Here is a 21,119-nt window from a genome sequence, read left to right as displayed (position 1 = left end):
AACAGAGAATATGGAAACAATTACATGTTAAAACAAGTCATGACAAAGTGAACATAAAATGTAATAATCATAAACCAATACAAAGTAATCGTGTGATAATTATATCTTGTGATTAATTTTATGTAATAACATTCGTCACATTACTGTAATAACTTATAACTACATTTTTCAATTTCTAGGTTTTATATGAATACTAACAATGACCAGACGTGCAAGCAAATATAAGGCATAAAATTCAGTTTTAAATTTCGTTATGGACCAACACACATGAAATATGTTATTAACTGTTAGCCACAACAAAAATGTTCATGTATATCAGACATATAACATGGCAAATATGTAACAACATCAAAACTCATGTAAAAAACCCAACAACCGGTACTTTTAAAATATTTAGAGTGGACCGTCAGAATGTTGTTCACTATAGACGCCACATAGGGTTCACTTTAATGTAGTTATAAGCACCTGGGCAGTGTTCACTCAGCATAATCATTATGAATTATTCTTATTGTGTTATAAAGTGAACTTAGAAAGTGTTGCTTACTTTTGTATAGACTATTATTATGTACATATGTGTAATGGTGTTAAATATCATATTTTTAAGGTCATATCAAGACCATCCATGTGGTTTTAAATGTCATATTTTTAAGGTCATATCAAGACCATCCATGTGGTGTTAAATGTCAAATTTTTAAGGTATATTATCAAGACCATCTTTGGTTTTTGTACTTCATGAGTATTGACGTCTAAATTCGATGATTTAAAATTATTACTTAATAATAAAGAGAAATTATTTAAAATTAATATCCCCAATTAATAGAGCTTTCAACCATTCCAATAATTTAGTAGTCATAATAGTGCCATTACGATTACCCATATTTCCAGTTCATCAGAACTTGTTGAAGCCAAACAATTAATTTCATGATTCATGAAAATGAGAAATAAATGAAAATTAGTTTTTTGATTATTACTATTTTTCATTATTTTAACTACCCATGTTTCACGAGAGAATAACTATTTCAATGTTTTTAATTAATACAACCAAATAATTTTTAACACTGTTATGAATGCCATCTCTCAAACTGTCCTAATACGACAACCTTTCCATCCTCATGGTTCTCTTCGAAACGGGCTTATGACTAAACAACATAACAATCTAAATATAGTAGAAACCGGATGGATGGATAAAATCAAAGGGTTTATTATTTATGTGGTTCACACAAAGTTGATTAAGGTCACATACTTCAGTTTCAAGTAGCCCTCAAGTAGCTTTTTCCGAAATTCAAAAACAAACAAACAAACAATCACAAAGTTGATTAATGTCACATGTGAGGTACTTCTGTTTTAAAGACCTTTGTTCTTTTTGATTGACATAAAGTACACAGGTGAAGGGAAGGTAAACAAAATTATTTAAAACTGGTGATAAGATTAGGGTTTTTTTGTTTGTTGTTATGAGTATTGGGAAGAGGATGGTTTTTTACACAACTGGTTGTCTGTGCTCTTCGCTCTACGGGTATCTAAACCAGGTTTCTAATGTTGTAAGTTAACTGAAATACTATTGTGCCACTGGGGGAGGGATCTCTCACAAATGTTTTTTTTTTCATATGAGTGTATCGATTGTTGTTCAGTATTTTAATTTGATCCATTCAAATATATTATTTTTCTATAATCAGACCTGCAGCAATACGAGAGTAGATTTCATGATAAGTAACATCAATGTTATCGTAACCACTTAGGCACGAGAATGTATAACAATGGAGACATGATACAAAGGTAAATATTAACGTAAAGCCTTTAGTATCAGTGATTTATTATCACAGTGTGTTTTTGTATTAAAAGTACTTTTTACAGTGTCTTTAAAGAAATAATAAATTTTGCGACATGGCTTGACTTGGTGCTTAGGACGATAGATTTGCAACCTGTATGTCAAGGGCTCGAATTTCCATAACCGAACATATTTGCGCTTTCAAAAGTGAGGTGTTGTAACGTGAAGGTTAGCCTCACTATTCATATATACAATAATAGTTGAAAAGTTGACAAATATATATTTTCCTTCTTGTCTGTTGCTTCTATATTACATATAATTAACGCAAATATCCTGTGTAGCTTTATACAAATTTGAAAATTAATGAAACTAACAATCAGTTTATATATTGGTGTGCGTATATATATATATGTATAAAATAACATAATTATCATTGTTGTGTGTATATACATATACGTATAATAACATAATTATCATTGTTGTGTGTATATACATACACGTATAATAACATAATTATCTTTCTTGTGTATATATATACGTATAATAACTTAATTATCATTGTTGTGTTTGTATATATACGTATAATAACATAATTTTCATTGTTGTGTGTATATATATACGTATAATAACATAATTATCATTGTTTGTGTGTATGTATATATATATACGTATAATAACATAATTATCATTGTTTTGTGTGTATATATATATATAATAACATAATTATCATTGTTGTGTGTGTATATATATATAATAACATAATTATCTTTGTATATATAACATAATTATCATTGTTATTATATATAGGTATAATAACATATATATATACGCATAATAACATAATTATCATTGTTTTGTGTGTGTATATATATATATATAATAACATAATTATCATTGTTGTGTGTATATATATATACGTATAATAACATAATTATCATTGTTGTGTGTATATATATACGTATAATAACATAATTATCATTGTTGTTGTGTATATATATATATAACATAATTATCATTGTTGTGTATATATATATACGTATAATAACATAATTATCATTGTTGTGTGTATATATATACGTATAATAACATAATTATCATTGTTGTGTGTATATATATACGTATAATAACATAATTATCATTGTTGTGTGTATATATATATATATATAATAACATAATTATCATTGTTGTGTGTATATATATACGTATAATAACATAATTATTGTTGTTGTGATATATATATATGCATAATAACATAATTATCATTGTTGTGTATATATATATAGGTATAATAACATAATTATCATTGTTGTGTGTATATATATACGTATAATAACATAATTATCATTGTTGTGTGTATATATATAGGCGTATAATAACATAATTATCATTGTTGTGTGTATATATATATACATAATAACATAATTATCATTGTTGTGTGTATATATATACGTATAATAACATAATTATCATTGTTGTGTGTATATATATAAGTATAATAACATAATTATCATTGTTGTGTGTATATATATAGGTATAATAACATAATTATCATTGTTGTGTATATATATATACGTATAATAACATAATTATCATTGTTGTATATATATATACGTATAATAACATAATTATCATTGTTGTGTGTATATATATACGTATAATAACATAATTATCATTGTTGTGTGTATATATATGGGTATACTAACATAATTATCATTGTTGTGTATATATATATACGTATAATAACATAATTATCATTGTTGTGTGTATATATATACGTATAATAAAATAATTATCATTGTTGTGTGTATATATATACGTATAATAACATAATTATCATTGGTGTGTGTATATATATATATATAATAACATAATTATCATTGTCCTTCATAATTTCTTTCATCAGTCACTCCTCTAGCTTCTTTTCACTCTGAATTATTAAATAAAACTAAAAATATGTTATCGCTTACTGAGAATTTACAAACAACTAAATCAGTACAGATCGATAATATGCGATCACAACAGAGCCTGTGTGACGTTATCACTTTTAAGGTGATGCGCATTGTCGTATGCGCAGTGTAGCACGTGTGTATTTATATATATTTGTACCTCAGGTATGTTTTTCTATCAGTGTTCTCTTTATGTTGTTCGTTAGGAAGTTGTTTAACTATGGATCTTCCTACCTTAACATCCATCCTCCCTTGGTTTCTTTGTGCTGTTGCAGTAATCATCGGACTTTACAGGTGAATAAAAAGTTTCTATATAACTTATGTTGAAGCGTGAATTCAACAGCTTTATACTATCATTTTAAACAAAGTTTTATAAATTAAAATAAAACAAATTAAGTCACTGTTTCCAGAGTAATATATTTTAAGTGTCAGCAGTATTATTAAGATGTAGTTGGTGTATAAACTTCTGGTTCTAAAAATCAGTGTCTGTAGATGGTTAGTTAGTTTCTTTTATATCTTATTATCTAGCTATCTCACCAGGAACTATGGCTTTTGGGAATCAAAAGGAATTCCTACGGTTAAAACAAAATTTCCTTTGGAGAATTTATGGAAAGGGTACAAAATGGTAAGTGGAAACATGTGACAACAAATTGTATGCAGATTAGAAGTTACCAGGGGGTTACTTTATTTCTATTAAAAGGTTGCCTGGTAAAGGGAGATAAAAGATGTGATGGGGATCTACCAATAGATTACTGAAACCAAATCTGGTACCGAATTTAATGTTTCTGGCTCTTTTACACTACAATGTTTTCAATTGTAACGGGAAGTGTAATGTAATATTGCTATTATAGAATAGGGATAACAATAAAAATGAAATTAAACTTTCTGGTGAGGAAGTTTATAAAAGGTCAAACGTATTATTCGGTTACACACGAGTGGCCGAAGTGTTGGCAGTCAGTGTTGTTGTCTGGGTTCCTTTCTCTTTTGTGAAACTTCTACGTTTTGGATGGCTGTGTGCAATTGTATCTGTTCAAACTAAAGTACTTTTGATTAAGATTTATGAAAATTATTTATTTTTCTGAACACTGAAAACTTTAAGTAGAACATTATATCACTTTTGTTTTTCTAGCCTCTCCATATTTTGGAACAAGATAATTATGTGAAATATGGACGATTATACGGGTAAGTATTTATATTATTAATCATACTATAATATAAATCTTGTTTATGTTGTACGGAATTTTTTTGTTTTATTTCGCGATGTGCGAATTTACACTTCATGAATTCTTATTCTGTATGTATGTAGATTTGCAATATGGGTCACGAATTTTCCATTTCTCCTCTGGTTACCACTAAGGAGAACCTTATATTTTCAATTCTTTGTGTACAAATATGACGTCATGAATACGTCACACGCGGATCTAATGCACTAGCTCCATCTATGTAAATATAATAGTTCTGTCTGTTATATGACCATGTAAATACTTCGCAGAGAGTGGATGGATCTTCACTAAAATTGATGTGGAGGATCATTAAATGCAGGTTGAAATTCACACAAGTCTTCATGTTTTTCATTCCTCGGTTTCATTAAGGTTTTTGCTCCACCATTTCACTTAGAGTTTGTGGATCTTCATCAAATTTTGGACGAAGGTTTGCTGGGTCCATGAGGAGAAACCCACTAGTAAAGCGGTAAGTCTACGGATTTACAACGCTATAATCAGGGGTTCGATTCTCTTCGGTGGATTCAGTAGATAGCCCGATGTGCTTTGCTATAAGAAAACACACACGCTTACACACTCACACCATAGGATACACCTCAGACATTTTAACAAAAATAGCTAAAATAATGAATAGCACAAAGAGATTGAAATTGCCCATAAAATGTTTTCAAAACAGCATTGGCTTTCATGCAAAACACAGTAAGTTAAACGTTCCTGAAATGTTATTTGGGAAACACAAGACTTTCTATACATCACAAATATGAACTATGTGCTTTTGTTACACTACTGTTACTTCTGAGGAAGGTTACAGGTCTGTTTTCTGGGTCTTATTATTTCTGAGATTTTATAATTGTGTCATGAACTGTATTTGTTCGAAGTTGTCTCTTGCATTATAATTAAAATCCATGTATACCCACTCACCCCAAAAACACAAAAGTGTAAGACTGTAATTCTTTTACAGGGCATGGTGAACGGATAAAGTTGGAATGGGCAGCAAGGGATTAGTTTGTAGTTACACTTGATAAGAAAGTCCTGGTTAACTAATCTACAGAAGTCGCTCTTGTTGAAAGAACGACGTTTCGCAACGACTTCAAGCAAACTTTCACACAGACAGTCAATTCGTTTACAACTTGTTTGGTTGTTTTTGACAATCATTATTCAGTTTATATACGGCATACTATAATTGTATACCTCTTTACAATTTTATGTAAACAATTACTGTAAACAACATTGGGTAACTGATCACATACAGTATAAATATATAGAAAAATAATATTCTACCTAAAGTAATAACCAAACTTAATATGAACTGGAACCCTTGTCTCATACCTTAGTGAAGGAACGGCTATGGTGTGTGTCCCTAACATTCAAAACTGAACTTCAGTCATTAGTTTATAAAGATTATTTTGTATTTACATTTTCAGGAAAATGACGAGTTATGATTTTTTATTAAAGTTGTTATAAAAAACAAAAAACAACATTAAATAATGGAATATTTTTGTACTGAAAATATTTCTTAAACCTTAGAATGAGAATACCTAATCCATTATTTGTTATAATTCTATTTTGAGTGTAGTTTTATATATTTTATTGCTCCCGACCGGTTGCTCAGCTGTAAATTAGGGGACTTTCCACACTAAAAGCCGGGTTTTGATAACTGGGGAGACCATAGCACAAATAAACTCTTGTGTAGCTTTACACCGAACAACAATAAAAAATAAAACAAATAACAACAACATAAAATGTCTTTTTCGTTCTGCCTGGTTTCTATACAATGGGCTAAATGTGCTCCGCCCTGATCGGTATCCAAACCTGGTTTTTACTATTGCAAGTCAACATGTTACTTGTGGGCCGAAATTAATGGACGTTAAATTTTTAACTTGAAACAAATTACACTACTACTTGTGTTTAAATTATCAACAACCACTTAATTTAGTGAAACACGCCCGATTTGTTTTTGTTTCTTTGTTTTGGAATTTCGCGCAAAGCTACTCCAAGGCTATCTGCGCTAGCCGTTTCTAATTCAGCAGTGTAAGAGTAGAGGGAAGGCAGCTAATCATCACCATTCACCGCCTACTCTTGGGCTTCTCTTTTACCAACGAAGAGTGTGATTGACCCTCATGTTATAACGCCCCCACGGTTGAAAAAGCGAAATGTTTGGTGCGACCCTTAACCCACCTAGTCAAGCCAAACCCAAAACGCCCGAATGATCAAAGTCACTTGTGTTTGTTTCAAATTACAAAACACAATAGCCTGAGTTCTTTATTTTACTAAAAAAATCCTGCTTTATTGAATGAAACTTATAAACATTACCTTAGCGATGAAAGAACTGATATTTTCCATTCACACATTAACAAAAAACGAATTTAAAGAAATACAATACGATTTTTTCAAGCAGTTGATGATCTCCTGACTGACACTCTGGATAGAAAAAAAATGTGGCCTTGTCACTCAGGGTTTATCTCTATCGAAGTATTAGGTTATTACAAGATAAAAATATCTAAAGGTCGAACACAGACCATACAGGAGTGAAAACATTGTCACTTTACATTGGTCTTCACCCCCACTACCCAGTGAAACAGCAGTACGACTTTGGACTTAGAACACAAGAAACTGGGTTTCAACACTCTTGGTGGGTAGACCACTGATAACCCATTGTGCATCTTTGGTTAACCCATTGTGAAGCTTTATCATTGACGTAATTGATTAGTCCAAGCTTTGCAATATAAATATATTTACAAGGAAAATTTGATCGTGAATCCAATTAACTGGAATCGTTCACATAACCCACACGTTGCTTTCTGATAAATTGCAAACAATCTCAATCAAATAAAATCCTTCCCAAAAAAGACCAAAGTTACCAAATGAAAATTCTAATATATTTCATTTCATTGTAATTTCTGGCTGTTGTAACATGGTTTGTTTAACCAAGTATCCAAAATTATTTTAATATAAGATGTTCCAACGTGTATTGCTGGAGCTTTTCGGCCTTTTCATGTGAAATTTACATTTGTAGACAACCAATGAATTACAATAACACAATGTCCCAAACAACTGTCTTTGCTGCAAGCACTTACTAGAATTTCTGAATGACATAATAATTATACCGACTTGTGTATCCATAGATGTTATCAGATGACATCATGTTTAATTAACTAGCCAGTTAGTGCACCCAGAAATAAGACTTATTATACATTATGTCATTAAATAGACTTTTTAAAAAAATAATAATTATCTAAAAAAGTATTAATATTACGTTAATGATTATTCTTTACAAAGAATGTCGGTTACTAAAGTAATTTAATGCTTTAACTACTGGTAGTGTCATGGTGACCCTAATGACCTGTTGAACTCACTATTCCCCTCCAATTATTATACAAAGTGGTTTTTACCTTTGTAAATGCTCTTCGAAACAGACGATGACGTATGCTGCATTGTATAATTGTAACAAACTTTAACATTTTTATCTGAATTTGAACCGTAAATCATGTTTTTGTCTCTGTATCGTACCCCGGCAGTTTACTTGACATCAAACAAATAAGAAGTGAATCATAAACACAATAAAAGGGAATAAAAGATTTTGTTTCGTTTCTTTACTCTTAGTTGGTTTGTTTTCCCTTTTTATTTCTTTTACTATCAGTGTTCTATTTCTTCTCTACATAATATTTTGGGATCTTCTGTTCCTGTGAATAATTTTAAATTTATTTGCTGGACATCATTGTGACTCCAAACAAACCAAATATTTATGTGAGTACCCTGTAAATGCAAACTTAATTTATATTAAAATTAATAATCATCCATTAGTGTTATTTAATAGAAGAACCTTATTATTCATTTCAGGTTCTATGATGGAACACAACCAGTTCTATCTCTTGCAGAACCATATTTACTGAAGACTATGTTAGTGAAAGATTTCCATATTTTTGTAGACCGAAGAGTAAGTCACATAGTTTTATTTCAGTCTTGTATAAACATACACACGATTCCATCCTGATTTTAATAACAATATTATATTATAGTGATACAATCACTGAAAGATGTGGATTTACATTAAAAACAACAAATTTCTGTTCTTGACAAAAGTAGAAAGAAGATAATACAAACAAACAATTCGTCTTACAAAACAACAAATCATGTTTATAATAATAATGTGAAAATTATAATATTTCTTTTCACACATACATATATTGCAAGATATCGTAATAACCAATTAGTGAAAATAAGAATAAATGCAAAGTAAGAATGTTTTACATAATTAACTTTTCAAATTTCCATAAGAAATTCCGTAACAGACGACATCATAAATTTGGCTGATTTTACAAATTTTATAAATTTTTGAAATCAGTTACTAAGCAATTGTAAATGTCTTTTGCATTTACGTCATATTGTGTTACGTCAACACAAGCAAATTTACTACAGTTTTAAGACACATGCTTTACTGAGACTGAAGATTGCTATTGATTACTTTGATGTGTCAGAGCATCGCAAAGTGTGTGGAATGTTTGTGCCATCTGATAAACAGGAAGACATTATTTTGCTGGTGGTAAAGAAATTTAAAACGTGATAATGGTATTCTGCTTTTCAAAAGTTAAGTTGTTGCATACATGTTAGTTACATAAATTCTGTGGTAAGAACACATTATTTGACAAGTTAATATATACAGCTTTCTTCCTATAAGTTGTTATTGGGTCAGCTGATACGTACAAACAATGTAATAAAATCAGTCGTACATTATCAGAACGATGTTCCATTTCCCGTGATGTCCTTAAAAATAACTATGATAACCATGACCTCTCGCTATAAGAAGTTACAAACTTTTGTTAAGGACCGTGAAGTCTGTCTTGGACTCCACAGATTGACAAAATATCTGTAGATCATCTTACTGCACGAGATCATCAGCTTTTAAAACCATATTTAACCAACTATCCGACACAAAAGTTCCATTGAAGAACTGTAAATGTCCGTGGACAACTGTGATTTGTTTACTTCGGATATCGTTCTTAACAAAACGATCATTGATTTAGAATTGTCGCTGGAACTTTGTTAGCCTTTGTTAACTCGCAGATGTTGTGAGAACTATCATAAAATGCAGATCTTAAATAATATATATTAATAACTTTTGGACTTTCAAGTGCTTTATACATCCATATCAATATTGTCTATACACAGTGTTGTTTTTGGACTAGGACTTTCACTTCGGACACTCGATAGCAGACAACATGCTTTTCGTTTTAGAAGGAGATTCCTGGAAGCGAGTCCGAACCATCGTTACACCTGCTTTCACTTCGGGAAAAATGCGTAAGGTATGGTATCTTATATTTATGGTAAAACTGTTTAGACTACCTACCACCGTCCCTATTTTATGACTACCCACCAGAGGGAAGAGAGCCACTTAGAAGCACCTATCATCTACGTTAAGGAATTGTCTGTTACAACGCAGCTATAGCTTATAGAGTATGAAATATTTTGCATTATTGCAGAAAATCGAACCCGATCACCTACTAAGAAACCAGTACAGAGGTATTTTGCTCCCTTTTGATATTACCCAACATAGCTGACAGTGTTTTAGGTGTAAGATCATATCATTATAAGGGTTTTATTTTATAACTAATTTTAAACCCAGTCTTCATGAAGAATAAACAAAGATGAAATTGGTTGAAACTGTCTGGTATAGCGTGACTCTTATGGTGGAAGTCTTGGAGGAATAATCTACAAAAGTAGCACCCATGAAAAGGACGTTGTTTCAAAAGTCGGAACTAAAGATGGAAGAGACAGATCACGCTGAACTAAACACTTTCTGACACTTTCATCTTTGGTTGTTTGTTACGACAGGATTTGTTTTCAGTATGGGCCCTACAAGGTGAGGTGGTTAAAGCAATATACCCGTGATGTAAGGGACATGAGTTCGAATCCGTGTTTCCTCAAACATGTTTGCCCTATCATTCACGATGGCGTTATTGTGTGACAGTCAATCCCACTATTCGTTTGTAAAAGTGTAGCCCAGGCGTTGGCGGTTCGTTATCAAGACTACCTGTCTTCCCTCTAGCCCTACCGTTCTGGAGAAATACGGAAAATATTATTTCAGTTTTGAGTTAAAGGTTCGATCCAAAGGTTTCAACAGAACAGATGATCCAGTAAATGTGTATGTGCTTGTCAACAATCAATCTTTGTTTTATTTTAACCAACATATTTGTTATTGTTATACCATCATCTCTCCAACATTTCTCTCAGGAAAAATGTTTGGTATCTGCGAAACAAAAGAGGAGTTCAGTGTTAAGACAGCTAGCGCCACTAGTCTTTGTGGTTTTGGATCAAGTACGTTAAATGTAATTAGAAAGATGTAAATACTAAACCTCTGTGACAACTATAATAGTTGCTGATAATGACAGTGTAAATCAAATATTGGGTTTGTCACTTACAACAGTCAAAGTTTCCTTTCTTAAAGCTTTTACCACTTCATCATGAAAAAAATTATTCCAGAACTAATTGTTTAAATTTTTGAATCATATAATTTATCGCATCCCGTCAGTACAGCGGAATGTTTTCGGATTTATAATGCTATATGAGGGATTCGATTCCCCTCGGTGGGCTCAGAAGATAGCCCGATGTGGCTTTGCTATAAGAAAACACACAAACGCATCATATAATTTAAAGTTGCTAAGTGATTAAAACAAAAACTAAAGTGGTTAACCGTATGTATTTAGTTTATGTAATATTTGTAAAGTTATTACATCATGAGCAAAATTACTACAACCTCTGATTAACTGCACGAATTGTTATTCTTATTACAAGTAATAATTAATATAATTAATGAGTAATACCAGATGTTTGTTTGTTTTTTTGTTTTGGAATTTCGCACAAAGCTACTCGAGAGCTATCTGTGCTAGCCGTCGCTAATTTAGCAGTGTAAGACTAGAGGGAAGGCAGCTAGTCATCACCACCCACCGCCAACTCTTGGGCTACTCTTTTACCAACGAATAGTGGGATTGACCGTTACATTATAACGCCCCACGGACGGGAGGGCGAGCATGTTTGGCGCGACTCGGGAGCGAACCCGCGACCCTCATATTACGAAGCGCACGCCTTAACGCGCTAGGCCATCCCAGGCCAATACCAGATGTATAATAACAATAGGTCTCAGAGAAAATATCGGTAAAATAAATATTTATGTACGTAAAGCACACAATGTATAAGTTATAAGATAAATTATAAGGTTGTATTATTATTGTCAGAAACTCGGAAGATAACAATGGCAATGAAAGATAATTATTAAACTTATAATAATGTTAAACATCTTTGATGTTATTTATACTTGATATAAATAGTATTAGAAATGTGTTACTGAAAATCTAGTTCTTTAGTTTACCGTATTTGTTTCTTTATAGATGCAAAGTTTAGTGCTTGAGTGTGCTGACACATTAACTGAAAACTTTCTAAAGGCTGCAGAAGATGGAAAATATATTGACTGTAAAGTGTAAGGTGTTAGAGATCACTTTCTTTGAATACATTTCAAAAAACTTTAACTATGAAATGATTGTGTACATTATATGGAAACAGTTTTGTAAATTCACTATACAGTCCATGTCATCAGGTCTAGTCATGCTTTATCTAATGACCACACCCCTCGATAGCAACCTTGCAGATCAGTTTTCACATTAATACGTTCAGTTGTAAGGGTGTCATGTCCTAAGCTCACCATTCCTCTCTAACTGCTTTGCATAAACCATGTTGGAGGAGAGTTTTAAGTACACGTTTGAATATTCAAATTGCTCTGAAATATATAGATAGTAACTTAAACAAATTCTTCCTTTAAAAATATCATAAAATCTGGTTTCCTTCTCTGTCTGTTTAAGGTGCACAACTGTTGAATGGATGTGATGTGAATGTAGCTTTTGTTTTCGTGACTTATGTCACTTTCTGAAACTTAAATCCTAATTTATTATTTCGCGTAAAATTTCTGGGGCGTGTGAACATCTGCTTCTTACCCATGTATTCATATATTCTGATCTATGATACGACTTGTTTCAGATGTATTTTTCTCGATGGTTTTGGTGTCCTAAGTTGACCCATATTGCTTTATTTTCATTCCCATTACGAACAATTGCTGTTTTGAAAATTCTAAATATCCGATCTAATCTAGTGGCTCAGCTGAAAGTAAGCAGGCATAAGATTCTAAAATTTTAGTTTTGATACCCTGCACGTAATATTAAATATATGACACGAAAGTAACTTTGAACTATAAGAATACATTTAGCTCATAACTCTTTTGGACTTGTATGCACCGAGTGTAGTAGAATAATCTCATTTGACACTTGTTTAGAGATGTGACATGGTCGATTAACGTTTAAACATCTTAATGTACATCCAAATACTACTATATAATCTATACTAACTCGTCTCCATGTTAACTGTATAAACACCGTAACTCCTAATTTGTGACACACATTTCAAAAGTGATATTTTGGTATCTTAAAACTAAAAAAATCTCACAACCACCTATAAGCTATACTCGTTTGTCATAACACTAACTGCCATCAAATCACTGTTAATGTTTGGCATGTTCTCTTTAATACATTTTTGAGAATCATAAGTAACATGCAGTGCTTAATACTTCACAAATAAGGAAAACAATCACCTCTTTTGTTCCCAATTAATAGCTATCTAAACGTTAAGTTTTTGTTTAATTAATAGTATGTAATTCTTTTACATCGACTATTGACTTTTACTGTACTGATATATTATGTTTTGTTATTATTATTATTATTATTTACAAAATTGAAACAAAACCTGACTGTGTGTACAAAGATCAATGTAGTGGGTGACTTACTGGGGGTGGGGTTGGTTAGCCACCCTCTTTTAATATTGTTTTTAAAACGTTGTTACATTCATTCATGTAATCTTTAAAATGTGTCTGTGGAATCTTACCATATGATTCTGGTTTTCAAGAGCATTAAAAGCTAGCTGCTTTTGTCTCTAGTCTGCGAGTTCAACATTAGGGAACGACTAACTCATATACAACTTGAGAAGCTTGAAATAAATATATGGAATAACAAATATTTTTTAGTTGTTATTCCAATTAAACAATGATTGTTTTTACTTTGGTTCAGTTTAATGTTTAAGGAACGTACATAAGCTAAATTACATTTAGAATAGGTATCTATGACAATTAAACTGTAGAATACACTGACCATTTAGATAATTATTATTTATTTACAATTATATGAATTTGAACATTATATTTTCCTTAAACTTTTTTCCCATAACAGGAAACGAAATGAACAGCACCTTTTAGACAGTTTGTATTTATCGGAATTTTTTAGTGATTTATTTTCAGAAGTCATAAGTGCTGTGCAATATTGAACAATAGATGGCGCGTTTCTCCCAATAATTGTGAGTAGGTTTCACACAGAACCCCATGTATCTTGAAATTACATTGTTTAAAACTGTATATAAACACACACACAAAATAACATGATGATCTGTGACTGTGTCGATTATAAGAACACATTAATCAATTGGCTGTGGCTGTACGATAAAAGAATTTTCATTTAAAAATTAGCATAGTAAGTTTTAATTTAGAAAAGTCTTGTACCAATCATTCTGAGTGACATTTCTAGCATGAGTAAATTTTGTACCAGTTTGGTTTCAAAAATGTTGTCGTCAGAGCAAAGATGGACCCGAGTTCACTATTCTTTTACTCACCGGCTGTGAGAGGTAATTTTTTGGGGAAAAACAGCTTTAATAGGTTCTTATATATATTTTTATTAGCATTATTAATTTATTTCCCTTCAAAAAGTTCATATTCACAAATAATTAAAGTTTTTTGTGTTTTCTTTTTCATCCAGTTATTTTGGTGCGTTCACCATTGATGTGATTGCCAGCTGTGCTTTTGGAACTAAAACAAATGCTCTGAGAAACCCTGACAATGCTTTTACTCAATTTGCCAAAGAAGCTTTTAGTTCTCCCAACAGATGGCGATTATTATTTGCATGTGAGTAGCGTGTTGGTATAGTTTGAGTAAGAATTAACTTTGTGTTAAGCATAGCTTTCAAACAGGATCTCTTTCTCAATCAGAATCACATTAGAGGCATGGATAGCATGTAAAATTGCCGTGATTTATTGGACTTGGGGGCCATTATAATGTGAACGGTCAATCCCACTATTCACTAGTAAAAGAGTAGCCCAAGAGTTGGCGATGGGTAGTGATGATTAGCTGCCTTTCTTCTAGTCTTCCACTGATATTTAATATTTACTGGCCTGAAAAAAACAACACATTTCATCGTGTTCCGGGAGATTTACAGTTTTCTGAAATGTGAAACACTCCCTCTGATATTACATTTAAAATCCTTACTAAATAATACTCAAAATCTATTATACGTATTTTTTAATTGTTAAATAAAACTTTTATAATTATGTAAATTTATAAAAAGTACATGTAATATCTGAAATATAATAAAATAATACATTTTGTTCAAGTTACACAATAACATTTTAAAGAATTACCTTTTTTCTTTTAGTTGCCTTCCCTGGTATCATGAAACTGTTCAAAATCCCTGCGATTGACCCATCAGGTATGGAGTTTTTCAAGGAGTTGACTCTCAAGATAATTGACCAACGTAAACACAGTCCTGAGGTAATTAATATTTAATCTCTGTTTTGCAGGGGTGTTTAAGCGTATTATTATGTGTCTTAAAATAAAAATGATAAAAAATTACGTTTATTCAACATTAGTTAATAATTTCACATGTTTTTCTTCAATAACGAAAGGTTTCCGATGATTTCAGACAAAGCGAATAGACTTCCTTCAGTTGCTTCTAGAGACCATGGACAACAAACTGCAGAACTCCAAAGAGGACATTAAAAATGTCAACAATTATGGATACGAAGAAGAAAACTTTAAATTCTTCAACAACAAGTTACAAAATAAATGTGAGAAAATTTTAAAATGTGATTAGACTTGACCTAGAGAATCAAATGTAATAGTTTGAGTTTTGTTTTCACGAGTTCTAAAACACATTTTGACAACCGTTAAAACTGTTATTTGTACGATCTAACTGACGATTGTAATAACTTACCAAAAGTTTGAAATCTTCATGGCTAAGTCACTGTTTTACTGAATTTGTGGCGACAGTAAACATTTAGTAGTCATGGAAATCACAATTAAGTTTTGTTATATGAATCTAAAGAAGGTTATATTGTAACAGTGAAACTGACACTTTAACTTTTACTTTATGAAGACAAAAAACGTATTACTTTAATTGTGAAACTGTCTTCTTTAACTTCTGTTATATGAACATTAAGAAGATTTTGCTTTAATTCTCAGACTTTGTTTTTAATGTAAAGTCTCTTAAAGATATTAAATAATATTTGAGAGAAGTATAATGTTCCAGATTTTTATAATGTTTAGGGTCACATTGATCTGAATGAATTTTAAAGAAACATCACGGAATTTATTAATTTTTTAAAAAAATACATGATTTTTCGTGTTTGTTATATTCAGGAAGAGAAAATAATATGAACTTTTATGACAACAAATCAAAGATATGTTTAATTTCTTAGAAACCGTCTTGAATTCTGTGTGAAATGAGATAAAACGGACGCAAGTTAAAAATAAGTAAAATTTATTTGTGAGATTTTGGTTTGAATAGTTAAAATTTGTATCGTGTTAATCTTCGAGCATTTAAACCACGAAGTAAATTTTACGTCGAGTGAAGATAGTTTCGAAAGGTAAAGAGCATTGTTAGTGACAGGAATAAAAACCCTCTTAAATTTTAACTTTGATACAAAGGATATTTTAATATTTTAATTGTACAATGTTGTGACATAATATTGATAACTATTGATTATATTGTAATTTGTTTAGGTGTTAGTTAGATACACTTTTTTTTACTCTTTTCTTTTACGGAATAATTTGTTGGTAAACACAAAGCTACACGATAAGTTATCAAACCCTGAATGTTATCAATATAATGGTTATATTATATAACAAATTCTACACAATGATTAGTTAACTAATCATGTTTCCAGCTGTAGTTCTAGCTAATTTAGTTAAGTTCTTGCCGATAAATTGAATTTATTAGTTTTACGCGTGAGAGAAAGTTCGAAAGTAATTCGATTTATTTATATATCTTTATGTTATTGAATTTCTTATCGAACATGAACAAATACACTTTACTATATAATTACTGTTCCAGATTTGACCCAAGACGAACTTGTAGCTCAATGCGTTATATTCTTCTTGGCTGGTTACGAGACTACGGCTAGTGCTTTATCATACATTGTTTATCTCTTGGCTTTAAATCAGGATTGCCAAAATAAATTATATCAGGAAATTGATGAAACCTTACATTCACAGGTATGCCTAAAATTTATTTTCAAGGCAGTAATGACAGGAATATATACTCTTCAAAACAAGAAACGCAAAAGGGATATTTTTTTATTTTAAAGAGAAATATATGTAATAACGTTACAAGCTCAGAGTATGTGATGTTACACGTGTTAAGGCACTGATTGTCATTCCAAAATGACAATAAAAGTTGTGCACTTTGATAACGGAGGAAAACATCGGATTTTTCGCCAAAACGCATGCGTGTCCAATAAATTTGGTTGAGAGACCTGCATGTTCTGCAAGTGCAACATGTGCAAAATCCCTATAAAAGTGACGGGATCTCGGTTTCCATAGCTCAATGTTAAACCACCGACACTCAATACGCCAAGACTGACTGAAGCACAACGCAACAACGCCATTGGTCGCTTGGAAGCAGGCGAATCTCGATCAGATGTTGCCAGAGCTGTGAATGTCCACCCAAGCACCATCACAAAGCTATGTAATCGTCACCAACAACATGGATCAACTCGTGACTGTCCACGATCTGGCAGACCTCGTGTGCAGGATGTTGACAGATTTGGTGGTGGCAGCGTCATGATGTGGGCTGCCATAGCCTACAATGCCAGAACAGACCTTTTGCACATTCGAGGGAATCTTACGGCTCAACGACACGTCGACGAGATAATTATGCCCCATGTGCAACCAATCATGGTGAACGTCAACGACGTTTTCAACATGACAACGCCCGTCCTCACACAGCCCAACTCACCACTGTCTTCTTGAGACACCACAACATCAACGTTCTTCCCTGGCCCTCCAGATCACCAGATTTAAACCCCATCGAACATCTTTGGGACGAGTTGGACCGACGTCTGCGACGGCGACAACCTCAACCACAGACTCTACCTCAGCTTGCAGCAGCTTTGCAGGCTGAGTAGACAGCCATTCCACATGATGTGATTCGTCATCTCATCGCTTCCATGGGCAGGAGATGCCAAGTAGTTATTGATGCTCACGGGGGGCATACTCGTTATTGACGTTGAGTGACGTTAAACATTAACTAGTGAGCGTGGACTTCGCCTTTGCAGATTTTGGATGTTCAGCAGTGAATGTGCAAAGTTTTACACATGTCATACAGAACTACCCGGAATAAACTTATTAACAATTTATCTCATATTTTGCCTTTTGCGTTTCTTTTTTGAAAAGTATATACTAAATAAAACATGTTGTGTGTATAAAACGCTAAGTTAGTGAAACGAGAAATATTCCAGTAAAAATGTTTATCGAAGTTCAAAAGCATATTGATGATACAGAACAATATTACTACATAAACAATAAGAGAAAGTTCCGTCAGTTTACTATGAAATGTGAATCTTGTTAATTATAATGATTGAAAGTGATATTATTGTAAGGGTGTCATAAAATTTCAACGTTTGTTTAATACAAGTGTGGTATAGTGAGAAATGTATTCCTTAAATATTAGAAACTGTCGAATTTAATTTCTTTCATAATTTATAATTAACACATAATTTATTTCTCTAATCAGACTGTGTATATACGGATATAATGCAGAAGCGTTGTCGTATGTTAAAGACAAGAATTTTAACTGAATTAAACTTTTGTAATATCTGTATGGTCTAGGAACACGAGATTTACGAAGCTGTCAGTTCTATGAAATACTTGGATGCAGTTGTGTGTGAAAGTATTCGAATCTACCCTCCTTCTGCATTGTAAGTAACAGCTAATACCGTAAAAGATAATCTATGGATATTTGATATAACACGTGGCGTTAGTGTTTGTATATAACCATTAGAGAGTTGTACCCAGGAACTCGCACAAATGGTGAAAATTGGTTATTTCATGTTAATAAATAGTCTACTCTTACCTTCAGGAGAATCACTAAATATTTATCTTAGATTTCATTACATTACGTTCAATAAATCACTCTTTTAATTGTTTATCTGTTTCCTATCCTGACTCTTTACTATATTTACCTCAGCATTTTCAAATTTCATGAAATATCAGTGATCAAATTATATTTAAAACTAGTACAGTTACTGATTTTTGCTATGTTTGGTTTTATTTCTGAATTTCGCTCAAAGCTACAAGAAGGGTACCTGCACTAACCGTCCCTAATTTAACTGTGTAAGACTAGAGGGAAGGAAACTAGTCATCACCACCAACCACCAACTATTGAGCTACTCTTTCACCACCGAATAGTGGGATTGACCGTCACATTATAACAAGTGGACGGCTGAAAGGGCGAGCATTATTGGTGCGAAGAGGATTCGAACGTACGACCCTCGAGTGTCTTAATCACAAGGCCTTAATGGCCTGTCTTTCCTAGGACTCGTACAGAAACTCTTCGAACTTACTACAGTGCACCAAATAAACTAATATTCTAATATCAGGTTACTTGGAAGATAACGGTACATTTTCATCCTCTATTCAAACTAAGTTATCAAACTTTACAAAATCTAAAGTAATACAGTGCTAATTTCCAGGGAAAAAAATTCTAGGGAATTAATATAAAAAAAGAGAAGTTCCACTCCATCTGGAGTTCCAAAGAAGAACTAACATTGAGTTTCAATGACAGAAATTACTGCTGTTACTTATCGTTTATATTTGTTTGCAATTCTAATTTTCTGGTCTTGATTACATAATTATTTAATTCAACCTATGAAAACATTTATTCCAGTTAAAATACATTTGATTTTAGGTTTACATTAGATTTAATTGTTTTATTCTGTTTAACAAATTATATCTTTTTGTAACACCAGTTGACTTCTCTCAAAAGCAAATATAAAAACACTCATTAAATCATAATAATTTAACTACATATTTTCATTTTTCTGACCTCATTTTACATATTGTCTTAAGAACATTAGGTTCATGTTGTGTTAATTATAAATTAAAATACAAAGTCAAAAATATATTGCATAATTTTTAAGAGATCAAATACAAGTTTTAAAGACCATTTATTGTTTAGTTGTTACGTATTACAATTTAAAATAGCCTGATTCTACAACTTTAGTGAATAGTCTCGAATTTCGCAATACATATTTAACAGTATGAGTGAGATACATTTCTAAATATAAATTTAACTTTAACAAACGTTAATATTAAAATAAATACAAAATGTTTAATGTGATTTGATTGGTAACATCTTAATATTTATAAAGTAAGTTACTAGTTCTTGTTGTTTAAATATTACATGGAGCTCATTTAATTATTTTTACAGTGGGGAAAGACGTGCTTTGGAAGATTATACGTTTGATGATATAGGGCTGACTATACCTAAAGACACACCAGTAAGGTTCCCAATATACGCCATGCACCATGACCCTAAAAACTTTCCAGACCCGGAGAAATTTGATCCAGACAGGTAGTGGCATATTTTATTTAAGACAGAAAGATAACAGCTGGAATACGTGTAACAGCTGTTTTTTTTATGTTGTCCAAACAATTATGAGTTAGTTTTACCCGAACTAGCTGGGAAGAGCTATTTTATTTTGCTCTAGATAAGTGACAAGTGTTGTTTTTTATGACAAGTAATATTTCTTTTGCAGTGGTTCCGAAAAGTAAGTGTTGGCTTCATGTGACATAGACAGGTAACAGGTGATGGTCATTTAATAACATGGTTATGTCGCTTTACTTTTTTATTTAATTGTTCTGTTGATCAATTACTACGTATTTAGATATTTAAAAAAACTTACGTTACTTACAGTTACGTTAGAAATCCAGTTAAAGCATCGGTCACTTCTTAAGATAAAGACCAAATTCCATTATAGACAACATTCTGATGTCTGACGTTATGAATAAGAACATTATATAAAGAGTGTAAACAGGGACGTTTTGTT

At 31.7% G+C, this 21,119-nt stretch overlaps 2 protein-coding genes across 2 annotated transcripts in view; both read left to right on the top strand.

Moving 5' to 3' along the window:
- The window catches only part of LOC143246580 (cytochrome P450 3A6-like), a 96,201-nt gene that overhangs the window by 27,660 nt on the left and 47,422 nt on the right, over positions 1–21,119 (top strand). The gene's annotated exons all lie outside the window — the stretch shown is intronic.
- The window catches only part of LOC143247876 (cytochrome P450 3A8-like), a 47,131-nt gene that overhangs the window by 23,173 nt on the left and 2,839 nt on the right, over positions 1–21,119 (top strand). Inside the window, exons 10-21 of the mRNA XM_076496433.1 lie at positions 3,918–4,005; positions 4,240–4,336; positions 4,841–4,893; positions 8,772–8,868; positions 10,118–10,234; positions 12,317–12,405; positions 14,777–14,922; positions 15,449–15,564; positions 15,716–15,860; positions 17,126–17,286; positions 18,901–18,989; positions 20,501–20,644. Coding sequence (XP_076352548.1) covers positions 3,918–4,005; positions 4,240–4,336; positions 4,841–4,893; positions 8,772–8,868; positions 10,118–10,234; positions 12,317–12,405; positions 14,777–14,922; positions 15,449–15,564; positions 15,716–15,860; positions 17,126–17,286; positions 18,901–18,989; positions 20,501–20,644 — 1,342 coding nt within the window. The remainder of the gene's footprint in view (positions 1–3,917; positions 4,006–4,239; positions 4,337–4,840; positions 4,894–8,771; positions 8,869–10,117; positions 10,235–12,316; positions 12,406–14,776; positions 14,923–15,448; positions 15,565–15,715; positions 15,861–17,125; positions 17,287–18,900; positions 18,990–20,500; positions 20,645–21,119) is intronic.

This window comes from Tachypleus tridentatus, chromosome 3 (genome assembly GCF_004210375.1).
Source record: "Tachypleus tridentatus isolate NWPU-2018 chromosome 3, ASM421037v1, whole genome shotgun sequence".
In the NCBI taxonomy this organism is placed as follows: domain Eukaryota; kingdom Metazoa; phylum Arthropoda; class Merostomata; order Xiphosura; family Limulidae; genus Tachypleus; species Tachypleus tridentatus.
The sequence above is the reverse complement of the archived record's forward strand: the minus strand, read 5'-3'. Positions and strand labels throughout refer to the sequence as shown.